General features: G+C 46.4%; 2 protein-coding genes and 1 pseudogene across 4 annotated transcripts; 1 reads left to right on the forward strand and 2 right to left on the reverse strand.

Annotated features, from left to right (window-relative positions):
- Nucleotides 1-6,244: 6,244 nt before the first annotated feature.
- LOC135652848 (nicotinate N-methyltransferase 1-like) lies at nt 6,245-8,584 on the reverse strand. The gene is made up of 3 exons (XM_065174149.1): nt 7,684-8,584; nt 7,002-7,066; nt 6,245-6,647 (listed from the first exon to the last, which is right to left on the reverse strand). The coding sequence occupies exons 1-3, from the start codon at nt 8,429-8,431 to the stop codon at nt 6,348-6,350; spliced, it is 1,113 nt and encodes a 370-aa protein (XP_065030221.1). The 5' UTR covers nt 8,432-8,584; the 3' UTR covers nt 6,245-6,347.
- Nucleotides 8,585-9,752: 1,168 nt separating this feature from the next.
- On the reverse strand, nt 9,753-13,075 carry LOC135652847 (protein SOSEKI 3-like). Of its 3 annotated transcripts, none has more exons than XM_065174147.1 (4): nt 12,501-12,978; nt 12,346-12,415; nt 11,389-12,259; nt 9,753-11,190 (listed from the first exon to the last, which is right to left on the reverse strand). In XM_065174147.1, exons 1-3 carry the CDS (start codon nt 12,703-12,705, stop codon nt 11,407-11,409), a joined length of 1,128 nt encoding a protein of 375 aa, XP_065030219.1. In that variant the 5' UTR covers nt 12,706-12,978; the 3' UTR covers nt 9,753-11,190; nt 11,389-11,406. The 3 variants fall into 3 exon arrangements, with proteins under 3 accessions (XP_065030219.1, XP_065030220.1, XP_065030218.1); XM_065174148.1 differs by lacking the exon at nt 9,753-11,190 and having other exon boundaries at nt 11,282-12,068; nt 12,144-12,259; nt 12,501-13,075; XM_065174146.1 differs by lacking the exon at nt 9,753-11,190 and having other exon boundaries at nt 11,282-12,259.
- On the forward strand, nt 12,984-17,876 carry LOC135652849 (uncharacterized; annotated as a pseudogene).
- The last annotated feature ends 359 nt before the right edge of the window (nt 17,877-18,235 follow it).

Genomic DNA, 18,235 nt, shown 5'->3' on the forward strand with positions numbered 1-18,235 from the left:
ATTGGATCACATTCATATGATCCAATAATTTAGGGGCTTATTGGATATCCAATAAGATATGGGCTCTGATGGATATCTCATATTTGAACCTCTACTAGTCGTAATGTCTACCATATGTGTGTGACCCTCTAGGCCCAATATCGAGTTAGCCGTGAGTCATACCTGTTAGAACTTCTTTTGGCTTAGTGAATTAATATCTCCATAATAATTCACTCGACTTATCGACTGCGGACGTACTATGCCATTACGTCGTAGTCCCCAGACTGACATGGACTTAGCTGGTTTTGCCTAAGTCGTGCGGCACCCTTGCGTGTCCGTCCGCAAAGGTCAGCCTCCCCGAAGACTCCCATTGTCCCTTAGGACCAACAAAAGAGAGAACAGGCAAGAGAGAACGCCTCAATCAGGATCCACAAGCAAACATCTCCGAAAAACACTTCATAGAGAATGCAAATTACAAACAGACTTTACAAGCTCTGAATAGTGGCACAACAAAGGGTAAAATGGTCCATTACAGACCGAAAAGCTCTCGCACGTGTCCACATGACACAACCTTTATTTACAAGCCTAAAGAGGCCACCAACCCAACTAAAATGGGACTATTAAGCCTTCGGCCGCCCCTTTACATTCTGTACAGGGCATGAACATGCCAAAAGACAGGGACACACATAAGCATTACATCCAACATCTTGTTGAGAAGTTTGTCCGTGACATTCTCCCCCACTTATCCCTTCAACGTCCTCGTCGAAGCCTTTGTGAACACTGCAACTCTTCGCCTTTGCTGAGTCTTCAATCTTCTGCTCCAGCTGCAATGCGCCTCCTGGCTCCCAGCTGCTCTCCATTGCTGTTTTTGAGTAGTCGAACCTTTGATCCGCCATGCTGCTTCAACTCGCCAATGACTCTGACTCTGGTGTGGGGTTGGCTGAGTTGTGTTGATCCTCGTTGATTCCTGCGGATCCACCAAATGAAGGAAAAGACCATCCTTACTGCGCCAGTCTCTCAGAAATTCCACATGCTGCTTGAGCTGGGTGGATGCTTGTTGGAGCTTTAACGAGCATCGTCTCGCAAACTTCTGAAGTTTTGGGTCCTTCCTCCACAAAATCTGCTCATTGACTCTTCTTTCAGTTAGTTGTCACATCCAAGTAGGCTCGCATCACTTCCGCTTTCGATTGGCATTTCGTTGGGAAATGAAGCGGACAATCTACTCTCAGTAGCACTGATCACCGTTGGTGAGGATTTGACAACTATTGTCTTCCATTATCTTCGAAGGGTCTTTGAACTTGTGCAGAGCTCCTCTGTTGGATAGATAAGAGAATTGAGGTACTCGGTTTCGCCCATTCTCTTAAGAGTTGAGAAGGCAAAGGTTACTTGACTTCGCCCGCCTCCTCGAGGTTGTACTTCATGCATCGAGCTGGTTACTGGTATTCGCCTGCTCTTTGCTCACACTTCTGAAGCACTTGAAGTGTTTGCACTCCTTGCATTGAGTTAGTTACTGTGATTCACCTTCTCAAAGCCATTGAACTTCTGGAATGCAGGAAGTTTCCACCCCAACTTGGAGTAATTCTCTGATAGATGAGGTCGCCTCTGGGATTGTACCGTCTTCTCCATCAACCCTGCCGCCTACTCCACTGAGTAGCAAAGGTACAGCACCGCGTACTGCTTGCTTCGTTCCTTGGTCGTGCACTCTTGCATGACCCGAAGTCCTTCACTTACGGCTATCTTGATGAGAAACTTGTTGACACCGGTCTTACGAAGTTTCTTGGCCTCTGCCCTTCAGCCTTGTCTCGGTACTTGGAGATTGCCTCTGCATGCTCCACCTCCTCGGCCCCTTTCACGACCAAGCGCTCTCCCTCCATGAGAGCAAGGGATCAATGACTTTCACGGAAGTCCCGCCTCTGCGGTACCATGGCGCTGCCATGCCCATGGCCCTACTATCCGTCGCCTCGCATCTGCATCCCTTTTCTTCACGATCAGTAGATGTCTCCGTGGCACTCCTCTGAGTCCACCTCCATTCTGACTGATACTTGATTTTGGGTAGCTAAGTCCCTCTGGACTTGTCGTCGCTTCCTCGCCCCTTTCGACCCCCTGCTTCAACACCTCTGTGTTCTCCAAGCAGTCCATTTGGTCGATGGAAAGACAGACTGCAACTCCCATGCATGGCCTCTGCCATCACGTTGTAGGGTTTGCACCGATTCTGTTCTCCTTAGCTTCCTTGGTAGCAACGTTCGCTTACTCGACCTTGTCCTCTGACTTGTCGGGCTCCCTTAAGCGAATATGAGCTCTGGAGCAGTCCAACTCTCCAGCTGCTTCGATCATACCTCTGCATGATCAAGTCCCTCCCATGGGACTCCCTGGTACTTGCATACGAACTTTTCCCTTGGTGGAACCCAGCCCCCATATGCTGATGACCAAGGTTTTCATCCGATGCAAAATTCGGTGCACGCCCGGAAGACCCGCCTCTGCGGTACCATGGCCTTCACTCCTTGAATCCATAGCCCTTCTTGCCGTCGTGTTGTTCACCAAAGCGGAGCTCCCAGTAGCTCCCGATCATACCTCCATATGATCTCATCCCTCACGGGACCCACCGGTGTGTATCGCATTGCCACGAACTGTTCCACCACGATCCGCTGCACCATGTCGCCTCCTGGTGACATCTCCATTGCATTCTGATCCTTGTGGAATAAACTCGAATTGTGAACCCTCCATGTGTGGCCTCTGCCAATAAATCGCAGGGTCTCCTCCACTTTCGATTTTGTTCGCTCCTTTGGCAATCAACCTTCATCCACCCACTCTTGGGTCACACCCAGATGAAGCACCACTCTAGGACAGTCCATCGCCTAGTAGCTCCCAAAGTCCACCGGCTTCACTGTAATTTGTGCACCATTGTCTGGATCCTGGGCCTCTGCCCCTACCAGCACAATCTCCGCTGCGCACCGCTTCCTTCATGGCAACTTCGAATGACAACACTGTGGCATATTCTTCAAGAGTACCCGCCTCTGCGTCCTCTTGCCCCGTGTTAAGGCATTCTGAACTCAACTTCACCTCCGCAAATTGAGTCGCCTTAGTTCCTTCATCAAATGCTCCTCCGAGATAAGGTGCATGTGCCCCGAAGCTCCCTTCGTCTTTGACACCATGCAAGATGAGTCCGCTCCGTCAGAATGAAAGATCCATGGAACAACATGATTCTACTCTTGCCTCTGCAAGAGTTCATGTCCTTGACCTCTGTCTAAGGAAAGCACTGTGCCTCTGCTCCATGTTCCAACTTCTATGCTGGCTCCCTTCATGCGGCTTGGGTACTTCGCCAAGTTACACCCAAGTTGCTCCGCTCCTCGTTTCTGCATTGAGTCGATGGTGGCCCTTGCGCCCACCATTCCACGGGTCAGCCCTCCCTTGAGTCCGATCTCCACATCGACTCCAAGTGTGCCTTCATTTAAGTTGCTTCAGGTCGCTCCCCCACTTGATCTCGCAATGCATCCACCAATGCATTCTCTCGAGCGAGATCATGCGACGACTCCTCGCCGCTTGCTCAGTCCATCGAGCTTCGTGGAGTTGTTGTTTGTTGAGGTACTCCTCCTCAACATGTGAAGTTCGTCTCACATGATTCTCCCTCTGGAGAGCTGAGACTTATCCCTCCTGGATAACTGTCCCATTGGAGCAACATCTCTCTTCGTTTCGGAGACCACCATCCCCTTGGACTACTCCGATCTGCTGAACAAACTGTGCATTGTTCTGCCTCCTGCAAACGCACTTGCTAGATTGCGACTCCCCGTCAATACAGCCCCCACTGCACCCCTCAAGGCCTAGCAACATGCTGAACTCGTTGCACACTTCAGCCTCCTATGGACGTATCCTTCACATGCCGAAGAGAAAGTTTCAATGCTCCATGGCGCCGAGTCTCGGTCGCCTTGGGATGGCCACGAACATTCCATCGTCCGCATACAAGCCCATGCATGAGTACCAAATTCTTCGAGTTAGCAATTCCCCTCACCTCTGTGAGCTTTGCATAACTCTTTTGATCGCTGAACAACTAATTCCACCTTGCATGGTCTCATTCTTGCCAAGCGCCTCGCTTGCCTAGAGCACCATCAAAGTATAGTTGTCAACGTTGAGCCGTAGCTCAAACTCAGGCATCCCAACCTTTGTGCGCTCCACATTCTTCCAAGCTTGTCTGTTCTCGTGGTGCCTCTTACGCGAAGGGTTGGCCATTCCTCTGAATGCCAATGTCAGATGCCCGCTCCTCTAAGCGACTCCTTTCCCTACATCTCCATGTCTGTTTTTCCCCCAAACGGTCGTGCGTGTGCAGACTGCCCTCGACGCAGCCCCGCTAGGTCCCCCACGTTTGCATGCTAAGTGTTTCTATTAGTGCTTGTCCCGCTCTGATACCATATGACACGGACTTAGCTGGTTTTGCCTAAGTCGTGCGGCACCCTTGCGTGTCCGTCCGCAAAGGTCAGCCTCCCCGAAGACTCCCATTGTCCCTTAGGACCAACAAAAGAGAGAACAGGCAAGAGAGAACGCCTCAATCGGGATCCACAAGCAAACATCTCCGAAAAACACTTCATAGACAATGCAAATTACAAACAGACTTTACAAGCTCTGAATAGTGGCACAACAAAGGGTAAAATGGTCCATTACAGACCGAAAAGCTCTCGCACGTGTCCACATGACATAACCTTTATTTACAAGCCTAAAGAGGCCACCAACCCAACTAAAATGGGACTATTAAGCCTTCGGCCGCCCCTTTACATTCTGTACAGGGCATGAACATGCCAAAAGACAGGGACACACATAAGCATTACATCCAACATCTTGTTGAGAAGTTTGTCCGTGACAAGACGATACAGGGGAATTCAATCTATTAGACCTGATTGTCCTCAGTTACTGTGTACCTATAGCCCTTTATTCATCTAATATCTCAAAGACTATATACCGGGCATGGTATTGTCAGACCCATACGGTTTCTACTCTAGTTTCACTCTAATCAGATTCTCTCGGAGAATATTTCTCTCTCAATCTGAATGACCCTAACCAGGGATTTGTTTTAGCAAAAACATATGTGATATTCCTCTCATGACACTGAGAGTGGATGATTCTCTATTGACACTTAAGAGTTCTCGTAAGGTTGGTTACCACTCCCGATAATCAGTTATGCTAGATTTGAAATTTTTAGACCTATAAATCTGGTATCAAATAGTGGAGTACTCATACAGGACATCCTTGGTATCTCAAGTCTAAGGAATAGATATACCACTAAGACTATGAAATTGTTGTCTGACAATAAGGCATCATCAGCCATTCAGCATTCCGTGAGCGGATCAATCAGTGAACTCATTCTCCAATGAGCACCGTATCCCTAGTATCCCCACACAAGCAGTTATGCGACCAGCCGCCTCCATCATATGTACATGTATACATTACACCATTTTTGTCTGGTTATCTTAATGTCTCTCTCGAGTAACCTATGACTAGGATTATTTAGGGTATGTGTTTAAAGGTGAATCGATCACATTATCGTGATCTCATCTCGATCTGATTCCAATTGCACATATCTATGAACATCAGAATATATTCATACAACAAACAATATAAAGTGATAAAATGTCAATATATAATAAGTAAAAAGAGTATGTATCATGTCACACGTGTCATCACTCACGTGATTGGCTTGCAAGGCACCTATGACTAGCACTCGAGACATGTGAGTCGGAAAAACTTGACCCGTGTGAGGAGGTCCTGAATGCACTCATGTTCGATGAATAAAATGTCGCACTTCAAACTCCTCTCGCAAAAGCCCCAAAGCATGATTAGGGGAGAGGGTACAAATGAAAGGGAATACACTATTGACTAATCATTATCTAACACGTAACTATCACATGGAGTTCTCGTTGGGAGGAAAAGATCCAGATCACTATTCACCTGTTTGTTCGCATGGACACGAGTCCAGGTCTAGAGCAAATAGTTCGGAGTTGTTCCCCCTAGTAACCCACTTGGACAAAAAGGCAAGAGGGGATTGTTGGGGGCGATTAGAGGCTCCCTTTTCGTAAAATATTTTATGAAATATTATTTTTATTAGATATAAAAACTCATCTTTATTAGGATAAGAGAAAACTTGCTTTTTCTTTTACTATTCATACTCATACATTTCGGATTAACGATCTTTGTGCAAGTAACACTTTGAAAACTTAACGTTTTCACCTCGGACAATAATGCACATACTAGTCTGAATCACATCGGGTTAACTAAGACATCAATAATATTTTTCAGATAAATTATTATTATTATTAAAGCTAATGCTGGAACAATCTGGGTTACTAAGAGTGTTCATCGAACGAAGTGGAACCAACTCGGGTTCACTTTTGGTACTCAACCACGGCGTAGAACGGGTCCAAGTAGATGGCCCTGAAGGCGGTGAATCCGACGACGCCGCCGAGCTGTCGGAACTCCTCCTCGGTGCGTTCTCTTCCCAGCGTCCGGTAGATCGCCATCACAAAGATGTCGCCCTCCAGCAGCGCCCGCGTCCTCCGGCTGTTGTCGGTCTCCACCGGTAGCACCGGCTCACAAGCGATCACCTTCCCGCCCTCTGGCAGCGCGTTGTAACAGTTCCTCAGTATCGCCGTGCACTCCTCGTCCGTCCATGTCGTCAGCACCCACTGCACGCAGTTCGCAAGAAGAAGGGATGACAAGTTGGCATCAGAGGAGAGAGATGACAAAACCTTAACAAGTCTGGCTGCAATTGGTTAAAGCTAGCACATAAATTTGGACAACACAAAATACATGTTTTCCGAAAATGAAACAATAGATGTAAAAAAAAATCAAGATAATGTTGATGCCACTAAATAAATAATAAAATGTCTTAAAATATTTTTTTGTTGAAGAAAATGCATCATGGTTTTTACCTATAAATTAAATGGGATAAGTTACAATCAAAATTTATGTTTTAGTTTAGTAATGGACGACATACGGCTATGAGAAACCCAAGCCCAAATTTAGCTCTGTATTCGTACCTTCATGAAGATGGCATCACCGGTGGGAATGGATTCGAACATGTTCCCACCCACATGCGTCACCCCTGCAACTCCACACAGACAAAACAAGAAGTGAGTCATTGGAACCAAACTATTTTTCTTGCTCAGACGTAATTGAAATTAAAAAAGCTACAGATGGAATTTTAATCTCTATCCCTCCACTTGCATTCCAACAATCAATTGATGTGCATAAGGGAAATCTTGTATCATATGAACGTCTTGTGCTTGGCGGTGTCACATCCACCACCCACCATGGGGGACGTGTCTTCGTCCATCTCGCCGGAGACGCCGGCGAAGCTTCGACGAGGACAACGGATGACCGTAAGTAACTAGGGCAAAATCAAGATTCGTTGCATCTCACTGGCCCTGATGTTGTTCGACGAAATGCCTCAGCATCCCACGCTTCGACAAAGACGACAGAACCCACTTACCATGGCCCAACACAACACGTGGCCAGTCTTATGTGCCCCCGAAGTTCTCCCAATTACGCACCTTCGTATATGGACAAAGCTATAGTGTGAAGAATAGATCTCATAGCAAGTAAAAGCGGAGAGTAGGCGTGAAACAGGACGATAACCACCACCCACCCACTTTAGCGTGGGGTGGATGAGGCGGCTAAGATGTGCCGGGAGAGCGTGGGGGTTGTGTTTTAGAGGACTACCGGCCAACGGCGGCGCCTCGGCGACCACCTCTGGCAGATCGAAGTTGATGCCGCGCTTGACGGAGGGGAAGCGTCGCATGATCATGTCGAGGCAGGCGCCGGAGCTGCCGCCGACGTCGACGAGGGTTTCCACGCTCCCGAACCCGGCGGAGCCGTACCCGTCGAGGAGCGCCTCCATGAAGGGTTCCGACACCCCCCACATGGCTCGCTGCATCAGGGCGTTGGCCTCGCGGTCGCCGCCGTAGTAGGCGTAGGCGGGCACCCCGCCGTTGGCGCGGGCGAAGGGCTCCGGCCCGGCCGGGTCGAGGACGGCCTCGTGGAGCCGCGGCCACGCGCGGACCAGCGCGTCCTGGTGGTGCTGCAGCACGTAGGCGGCGTAGGAGGCGCCGTCGCCGGAGGGGACGAGGGTGCGGCCGACGTCGGTGAGGGAGTAGCGGCGAGCGCCGGAGGTGGCGCAGCGGTTCTCGGCGAAGACGCCGTGGCTGGCGAGGAGGCGGAGGAGGCGCTGGAGGACGGACGGGTCGGAGGAAGAGGGCGGCGGGGGGCGGAGGAGGGCGAGGATCTCGGCTGCGGTGAGGGGGGAGTTAGATCCGGACTGCCAGATGGCGTCGGGGACGTTGAGGCGGACGACGGCGTTTAGCGCCATGGGGACGGAGATCATGTTGGCGAGCTCCATCATCGCCAGCCGACCCTGCTTTCCGACCTCCGACGTCGGATCCTCTCGACCGCCACCGCCCGCTGCCGCCATGAGAGACCACGAAGATGGATGAGGGCTGAGTAGTTAAACCATCCCATTCTAGCCAAGATGGATGAGTCCCGTCACCGGCACTAAGGTGACTCCCACTTACCGGAGTCGATTGCGTGCCGCGGCGGACCGATGAGAGGACGAGGGGAGGTGAGCGGACCCACTCACGAGATTCACGCCTCGCAACTATTAATGGAAGAAAAAATAATTAAAAAAATAAGGTGGCCAACAATTTTATTAATTAATAAAATAATTTTATTTATTGGAGAAGAGTTGAAGTAATTTATTTCTCGGCACAATTTGGTAACACGTCCACAAACAACCGTCCACAGCCACATTAGTGCCCGCGAAGAGCTTTGAAGTTGATACGACGGACCACGTCATTCGGGTACAACATCAACCCGTAAAGGTTGGGACAACGTCACTCCGGTATGATGCCACTCCACAAAGAGTGAAACGGCGTCGCTCGGGTATGACGCTACTCGAGTATGACGTCGTCTCGCGAAGATAGGGACGACACCGCTCAAGTGTGATGCTGCCCCGCGAAGACAAGGACCGCAGCATCGCTCAAGTACGACGTCGCTCGGTGCCAATCCACGCAGGACAATCGATATCAGCACTAAGGGTATGGGTTCACCGCTTAAGGGGTCGACAGCCATTAAGAGGCTGGGTACAACCAAACCCCATGGACAGGCATAAAAACCCATCGCCTGAATCAACACATGGGAGGGTTTTTTTTTCGCTCAAGCACTATACTCTTACTCATCCAAAAGCTAACTTAAACTTCGAATGGGTCGAGTTGGGAAATCCCCCCTCCATACCTTGACTTATGTGCAGGAGCCCAATGACGAAGAAGCAAGCCACCTGCCAAGGGAGAAGATCACCCTCGGGAGACGAGACTCGAACCCGACCTGATCTGACGCTCAAGCGTCAACGCGAGAAACCCTACGTATCGAGGATTCTAAGACAGAGGGTTGCACCGAACACGGGATGGTCGACGCAAGCTCCTGAGACCCAAGTGCCAAATCGAGCAACCTTGCACATCTGGAGTCGAACATAGCCGTGCTGATTCCCCGGCCACGACGTAAAGAGACACTAACATTCCCTATAAATAAAACCAGCACTGTCGTAACAGTGTCATCAGATCTATTGACCCAAAGTGGGAGAACAAGACAAACTCTAAATTTGCACATCTGGAGTCGAACATAGCTGTGCTGATTCCCCGACCACGACGTAAAGAGACACTAACATTCCCTATAAATAAAACCAGCACTGTCGTAACAGTGTCATCAGATCTATTGACCCAAAGTGGGAGAACAAGACAAACTCTAAATATAATCAATTCATTCAGTCCACTCTCCACGTACAAATGGATGAGATTAGATGACAAAGATTTGTGCTTGTGATTCAAAGTATGTGCAAGGAGGTCTCTGTTACAGCGAGTCGCAGCAGAATTGTCTTGTTTGGGTGTGTGTACTGCTGCAGTAGACTCAGCTCGCTGGCTCCAAGAATCTCCTCGTCGAGGGAGCAGGGAGAGATCCACGGCTCGAATTCCCATCACCCACGTGCACCGATGTTTATGGTGGGAATTTTGAAGTCCTCGAACGGCATCCTATGCCGATCCTTTTGTCTTGGGGCGGCGCCACCGCGTCATTTACCGTCAGACTGCTGCGATATGGTATCCTATGAGCTCCTGTCGGAAAGCACAAAGTGGTTTGGGTACATCTAACTGCGTCAGCCGAGGGCGAGCCATATTGGATAGTGATGTAGCCCACCATCGGGGTCTTCTTCATACTTTACGAGTGGAAGAGAGGGAAAGGAAGGAGAGCGAGGGGGGAGAGGAGAAGGTAGAGTCTCTCGGTCACGCTATAAGAGAGTAAGCTATGATTAGGGTTGGAGCGCGGCGTGACGAGGCAAAAGGTAGATCGGAGAAGATGTCAGCCTTGGGGCCGGAGTTGGCGCTGAGGCCTGTGGTGACGGTTCGGTCGATCGGAGAGGTAGACGATGGTGGTGAAGAGTGTCGCACGCCGACCTCCGAAGAGAGCAAGCTTCCGTCGTCGTTGGCGCAGAGCTGCCCGCCGCCTGCGCCGATGAAGCCGAGGAGGGCATTGCGGTGTAAGCGAAAGCTATGGCCAGCGCCGGAGTTCATCACGGTGCGAGATGAGGAGATGGAGCAGCTGTTCGGATGCGCAAAGAAGAGAAGGTGTCAACAGCCTGATGATAACTGATACATATATGTACTCATTTGGTCTCCTTGTAAATTACGCTTAATCTACAGCGACGTGTTCTTTCTTTTTCCCCTTTATTTTCTTGATTGCAACCCAACCTATGTATGACGATCTCGATAAGGTTTTGAGAGTTCGATGGAGAGGGGTGAAGAGGTGCCGGGGAAGGCGGGGATGGCTTTGTCTGCGTGCGGACGACGCCGCGTGTGGTGCGGTAGCAGTCAGGTTGACGAGTGTGAGATAAGGTTCGAGTCTCGGAGTTTGGCGTCTTGGACACGGCTCTTTGACGGTGGAGCAGCACGATGTGGTCTAACAGGCGACAGCAGTAGCATTGTCGATCCTGGGGGTGACACGTGGATCGTTGCGACCGGGCCCCACGGCGTTTTGGAATTGCAATGGAGAGGCGACGCGTTTCCTGACGTCAAATTGCAAGGGAATCCGAGGTGTGGCGGTACAAATATGGCGCATGGATTGGTCCGTAAACAAACCCAAACTTAGGCAACCAACGGCCCACTGGACATTGGAACGATTCGTGTTCTGCTACAAATAGCCATGAAAAGCTTAAAAACCACCGTGAAATAGTCAATAAATGAACAAATTGCACTTATCAGCACTTAAAAAATGTTCAGATCCGAATAGTGAAATGAGAGACATTATGCATTTTATGATATTATCATATCAGCATAGTATTGATGTTTTGTAGATTGACTTATTTTTGTATGCGACAGATGCTACCTGTGCTCTTTGTTTGTTTCAGTGAAGCTCACGCTGAGATGTTCCTTCTTTTTCATCCCTTAGCACATTTCTCTTTGGCTCTCTAGCAAACAGTTGGTGTCCCCTAGAAACCTTGAGTTGGCAAACAGATCCAAAGCGGTAGTGGTCTTTCACAGAGATTGATCCACAAGTAATCAGGTGCATGATCATGTTTGCGGCTTTCAATTTTGATCCGGTTGGGAGGTAAACATCCTCTCCTTCCAAATTCCTATAGCCGTTCCTTCTGCTTAGTTCTGCTCTTATCAGGGATTGCAGTGTACTCATCTTTGCACATGAAGGAGAGGAAGGACCTGAAGATGTTGGTGGCTGTGAACTCCCTACTTTAACGATATTTGGGTCCTCCTTCGAACACATCAATCCACGATTTCTCCTTCCTTCTCCGTTGTCGATTTGAGTTGTAGCTTCCTGCGCTCCATCGGGCTTGCGGATCCTGGTTTCCGCCGATGGGGCGGTTATAAAACCAGGCGCTGGAGGAGGAGGAGGTGGTGGCGGTTGTTGCCTCAGGGGATGCTTTGCCTCCTTAAGAACAACGGGTGTTGTGGATGAAGAAGGGGAAGCTTCTTCGCCTTTGTGAGGTGGCTGTTGTAGAGGGTGTTTCAGGTTCTGGATCTTGACATTGGTGGTACCGTGATGGTTCCGATCTAAATCGAGCAATGCATCATTCAATCCGATCATAGCCTCTACCAAACAAAGAGAGATGTAGACGGACAATGTACCTGGAGGGGTTCGATCCAAGAGCTCCGAACCCTTGAGTACATACTCATCGCCCTGCTCCGGCAGGATCAGATCGCCCTCGGAAAGGTCCTGCCACACGAATCCGTTCTTGTAGCTCCTGCGCCAGTATGGTGTATCATCATCGGTCAATCAAAAACCTAAATCTAGGGTCTTTGCAGTTCCTAATTCTGCATGCTCTGTTACCTCTTGCAAGACCAGGAGTACATGGCCGCCATCCCCTTCCCTCGCAGCACATCGAGCCTGTCGACCACATCTACAAACAACCCAACCAAGAAATCAAGAAACAGAACACAGATGAAAGCTCTCCTTTTTATCCAACCAAGATCGATCCTTTTTACCTCTGAGGTAGAGCCCCGCAGGGGAGGAGAGCGGGACCTCCATGAAGTGCGGGTGCTCGAGGTGGTGACTCCTGGAGAGGTAATACACCACCGAAACCTTTCTCCCCTCCAGCTGCTGCGATTGGTGCTTCGGTGGCGGCTCTGTCCGCAGTCTGGTTCTCTCCGGTCTGCCTTGCGCCGCGTGTCTTCTCATCCTCGCGTCCATTCTTGTCTCCTTCTTGGTTAACCAGTGCGGCGGCTGCTGCTTCTCATCATCATGCGTCGGGGTCTGTCGGCATTTAGTGGAGTGACTTGGGGCGGCAGGGAATTCCGTGCGGCTCGAGGGCCCAAAGTGGCCATCATGAGCAGGAGGAAGACGACATGGCGTTACACCACGTTGCACTTCACCCAGACAACTAGGTCTCTGTTTTGTTGTATCTAGTGTAGATGCGCTTGCTTTACATTGCTCGTCCTGGTTTTCAAGATGGGGAGTTCATGGACTGGGAAGAAGCTTGTGAACAGGGTTTGCTTGTTATTGGCAGATGTTACTAAGACTAAGAACAGAATCTGGAAAATTGTATCCTTTTTTATGGATTTTAAGTTGAGAGAGGTATATATAGTTCAACACCATTAGCAGTCCAGCAGGTATTGTGCCAACTTTTTCTCTTGTCATTGTCATTTGTTAAAGAGAGAATTAAGAGTTGATGTTTATCCTTCTCTTCACAGCTTCATATTTGCGGCAGCTGCATGCCCTCTATGGTGGTGGGACAAGATCTCAAGGACTTCTCACTGGTTTCTTCTTCTTCTCAAAAGTGGATGCTCTCTTCCTGTGGAACCACTCTCACTTTGGATGTGGGTGAGCTGTGACGCTCTGAAACCCTCTTTGTTTCACTTTGCAGGCTTGGCTATGCTATGCACCAATGGACACTGGAGAGAGAGGCTGCAGTGTGTGTGAAACAGAGAATAAAGCACAAAGTGGGAGCTTTACAGGTGCTTTTGAGAAAGTGTGCAGCACTATCATGTCTTCCAATGAGGTAAAGTTTACAGAGGTGCCTTTGTACTGCTTTTCTAGCTTTGGATCTCCTCTCGAGTTTAAACTTAATCATGAAGGTAGAGAAGTAAAAGAAAAATAAATCTAAATTGATTTGTACATCATAAAGTAAGAAAAATCATCAGATTTGATGTCGACTAGAGAGAGGAAACTGCAAACACAAAGCCAACAATATTACTTATCATGTTAGATGCCAATTAGTCTGAATGCCTGCCTTTATATTTTTTAATAACTTTAAAAGTGTATGATATCAATTTAAATTTTAAAATTAATATACATAATTACATATACACAGGTATTTGAGATTCAGAATAATATATACTAAACTTAAATTTAGAAAAGTACATATAAATGGTTGTAAAATAGGCATATATAGGTTTGTGGGTAATGACATACCTATTCTCCAATTGCCATCTATACATAATCTTCCTTTCTCTTTATATTATAGGACCAATTCCAAGAAAAGAACTTTTTTTTTTTTTGAGTTTTTCTCAACATATATCCCTTTTTCATATTTCTCAATCGATGTTCTTTTTACCATATTTTCTAGAATACCTTTAATAAAGAGATGGTAGCAACTCACCTCAATTTTTACGGACTAATCCATCGAGTGAACCCATCCAATTCAAAAACACTGTAGCTGACGTAAAAGTCTCCATATTTGATTGTTCTAGTTCTTAAACAAATAATGATAATTAGTTAAAATATTATTATTTTTTAAGTTGGAATCTATTAACTTTTTGAGTCAATTGGCTTGGTTATAATGTTTTCGAATAATTTTTCGCTCGAAGTTTCGGTGATTTTTGCTGGGGATTTTGGTTCCTGAGTCATAAATTCGCGTTCTTCGACCGGATTTGAGCTGTTCTTGCCGAAACTGGTTCGTGATTTGATGGAATTTCCGGGAGTTGGGGAAGGTTTGGGGAAGTCTGTCCTCTTTCGGATTGAGGACGAGGAAGCGATGAGCGTAGTTAGTAACAGCGTGGAGACGGTGAATGCAGCCGCGGCGGCGATTGCGTTCGCTGGGAGCCGAGTCCACCAAGTCAGCGTTCCGGTTTGTTATCATCTTCTTGTTGCATATTGCTCTTTGCGTTTTAGGGTTTTGATATGGTTATTGATGTTATGTTCTTAAAGTTTAATTAATTCAGATCTGTGATAGGGTTAGAATACTACAGTAACATTTTTTTGTAGTTTAGTAATTTGAATGATGTACTTGTTCTAAAAGTGCTTCCGTTCTGATCAGGCAGTATCTATTAGTCACACAACTACTTCTGTTCTGAGCATGTAGTATCTCCATGTGAGGACTGTTTCAATAGTGTCTTGTTTATTAGAAGTGATTTGAGCTAACTGTTTAGTTTCTGTAATGATTATGCAATACTGATGTACTCATTTCTAATGTTTGATTTTTCTGATGCTATGCTGCTCGAGGATATTGGAACTTATTTCATAAATAAATTAAATGGAACAGTTGGGGGAGATGATAAGCCATGTCTCTGCTTATCTTTAGAGGGAATGGGGGTTTTGTGGATACGAAACAAGGTTTTAAATGAACAACCACATGATAAGCCATGTCTCTGCTTATCTTTAGAGGGAATGGGGGTTTTGTGGATACGAAACAAGGTTTTAAATGAACAACCACAAGAGATAGTTACCAATTATTTGGATTTAGTAGTCTGGACACTTATGAGCTGTGGCGCTCTGTTAAGGATAATATGTCTGGTGCGTTCATGTAATTAAAACTATTTTGTAAAAAGATAAATAGTTCCCAGATATATAATTGTCAAAAAGTACAATTATAAAATTTTTATAATGTACCATATTTTTCTTCTTTTCTCATTTATTTTTTTTAAGTAACTTAAGTTTTTTGTTTGATTTTTGGATTGAAACTATTAGTAAACCAGGTATGAAAGAACATGGTTGATGTTATGGGAAGATGTCGTTGATGTCATGGTTAACCCGAAGTGGTTTTGACTTGTGTGCGCAGTGTTATCCAAGGCGCCTTGAAGGTGAAAATATCAAGTTTTTGATGTATCACAAGCAAGAAGATCGAAGTCAAGAGAAATTTTCCGACTTGATCCTTTCGATGCTCAAATTAATAACCGGAGGAAGATGAGTATGGTGGTGGGCAGTAAAAACTGATCTTTTTGGTAATTTGTTAAAAATAAATTTTTACACTTACGATAAATGGACAAAATATTCTATGGAGAAACAACTCTTAACCACCCCTAATAGTCTATCTTTATCTTTTTGTCCATGTAGACGACAAGGGAGGAGACAGAGGCAACCCATAGTTGTTTGCTTTGGACTCATGTCCACGTGGATAGACAAAGGAGATTGTCACTATGCAAACACATGTTGGACGACCATTGACCTCAATATTCACCCCTATCAGCCAGAAAGTATGATATTTAGAATGTGAAAACTTTTTTTTGGGAAGGATAATGGATGGGTAGATCCCACACCATGAGAATTCATTGCGTAAAAATACTTCATGTAAATGTGGTACTTGGGTAAGATATCTTAAATTAGATGGTTTTTCTATGGAAGCAGCAAGGCACTGATATCTACATAGTGTAGGGAACTCTGATTTCTGCTTGTGAAAGTTAATGTGATGATAGTGTTAGAGAAATAGCTTCAGTTTCGGATATCATTATCGTATATTTGTTGTTTTAATTACCAGGGAAGAAGGTGGGCTACCTAGCTTGGCATGTACCGGTGCTTCAGATCACACAGAAATGGTAAGCTTATCGGCCATGCAATCCTTGTTCCTGAACCTGCATTTCCTATGTCAGATGCTGCTGCTGCTGCAACCGAAAATCCAAACCATCCACCAGAAGTGAGGCTTCCATTTGTTGCACCACCTTCCTTTCTACCATCTTCGGTGCAATCACCTGCAGGACCTCTATCTCCATCTGCTCTTTCACCGAGTTCCTATTCTCCAACTGGTCCATCTTCCATCTTTTGCCAAATTGTTGACCTCTTCCCTCGATGCAAGCTGCAAGAAAAGTGAGGCCTATGGAGTTTCTGTCCTACCAGCTTTGTCCTGGAAGCCCAATGGGTCGTCTCATTTCACCAAGTTCAGCATATTCAGGCACATCGTCGCCTTTCACTGATCCTGAATTCCATTCCCGTGCTGGTGGCTCCTTCCGATCATTTCCTATCCGTGAACCACCAAAAATCTTGAGCGCTGAGGAAATTGCTGCATCACTAGTGGACTCTGCTATTGTGCCTAGAAACAATGAACACACAGTGGATCAGAGAGTCTCATTTGAACTTGCACGCTGCTTGGCAACCTCAGGTGAAGGTTCCTCAGATGCATCGACAGCAAGAAATGATGGAGCCCTACATTCTAGTGTCGCAGATAACGGTAGGAGAATTGGTGTTGATGATGTCTACGCTGCTATTGTTTCCCTCAGTTAAAGAATTCAACTTTGATAATTTGGATGGGTTCAGATGGTGACCGAGCATTCAAAGGGTTGGGCTGTTATCTCAATTATACAGCCAGGTGTAAGCTAATTGGCCCTTTCACTCGTTTCCTCGTATCTGTCATCTGTCTTAAGGGTTCTTGTTTCCTGCTTTACCGACAGCCATGTCCGGATGAGAACCATCTGTGAGTATCTTTCATCAGGTGCATGAATTTGACTGCCAGACTTGATACATGAGGCCTTCTGTCATCTGCATCAGGTAATAAAGAGATGATTTTTATGTCTCTCGATCGAACTGTTTTATACTTCATACTACTATTGTCTTATTGCTGACTAACATATCAGAAACAGCAGTCAAAAGTCTCAAGCTGTAAAATCATTGTTCTTATGCCAGAATATACTCCTAGGAGCTTCAATATATATACTGTCACACTTAAGTTTATCATTACTGAGACTTTGGTAAATCTGCATGGCCCTCCCTTGCTACAGAACAGAGAATGAAGGAGGTGGGCCAAGTTGAGAGATCCTTCTCTGTAACAGGTTAGGTTGATGATCAGTGTAATTTGGAGGGGGCCTGTGACTCTCATCATCAAGAAAACTTGTACAAAACTGGACCTCTTTGCAGGAGATGCCCTCAGGTCAGAGTTAGGCAGATGCTCCTCATTGATTTCTCTGTAAAGAAAGCTTTTGAAGACTCCTTTTCCCAGTACCAAAAGCATATATTTTTCATGATGCATCTCCCCCAACCCTAATTGTGGGTCATGAGATAATTTATATCATGTTTCCTTGCAATCTATTTTCTTCAGATTGTCAAAATCAGGTACATTTACTTCTCCTTTTATCTTTCTCTCCTTGTCTCTCAAGTTAGCTTATGTTCATCAATTCTTTGGTCCATATCCTTCTTCTCCGTTAATCTTTAATTAATCTTAGATCTCCCTGAACCATATGAAGTCAATGCGACATTCTTCTTCCAGTTCTGTTCTCATATGCATGTCAACATTATGATGTATGTCACCACTATGGTGATAAATACACGACAAAGTAGGTATCTTATCACAATAGAAAATTTTGATACATTGAAAGATGTATGTCGCCAATGTGGTCATAATGATTTATTTTTTAAAAAAATTACTTCAGAAAAAATGCCCATATTTCTTGAATAAATCCCATGAATGAGGTCAAGTGTAGCCCAAGTTCTAAATACTACCCATTCCCTGTCAATGCCGATCACTCAAATTATTCATTCCTCCATTAAAAAAAGAAAGAAAGTAGACAAAAGCTTC

Source organism: Musa acuminata, chromosome BXJ3-11 (genome assembly GCF_036884655.1).
Source record: "Musa acuminata AAA Group cultivar baxijiao chromosome BXJ3-11, Cavendish_Baxijiao_AAA, whole genome shotgun sequence".
NCBI classification, from domain to species: Eukaryota; Viridiplantae; Streptophyta; class Magnoliopsida; order Zingiberales; family Musaceae; genus Musa; species Musa acuminata.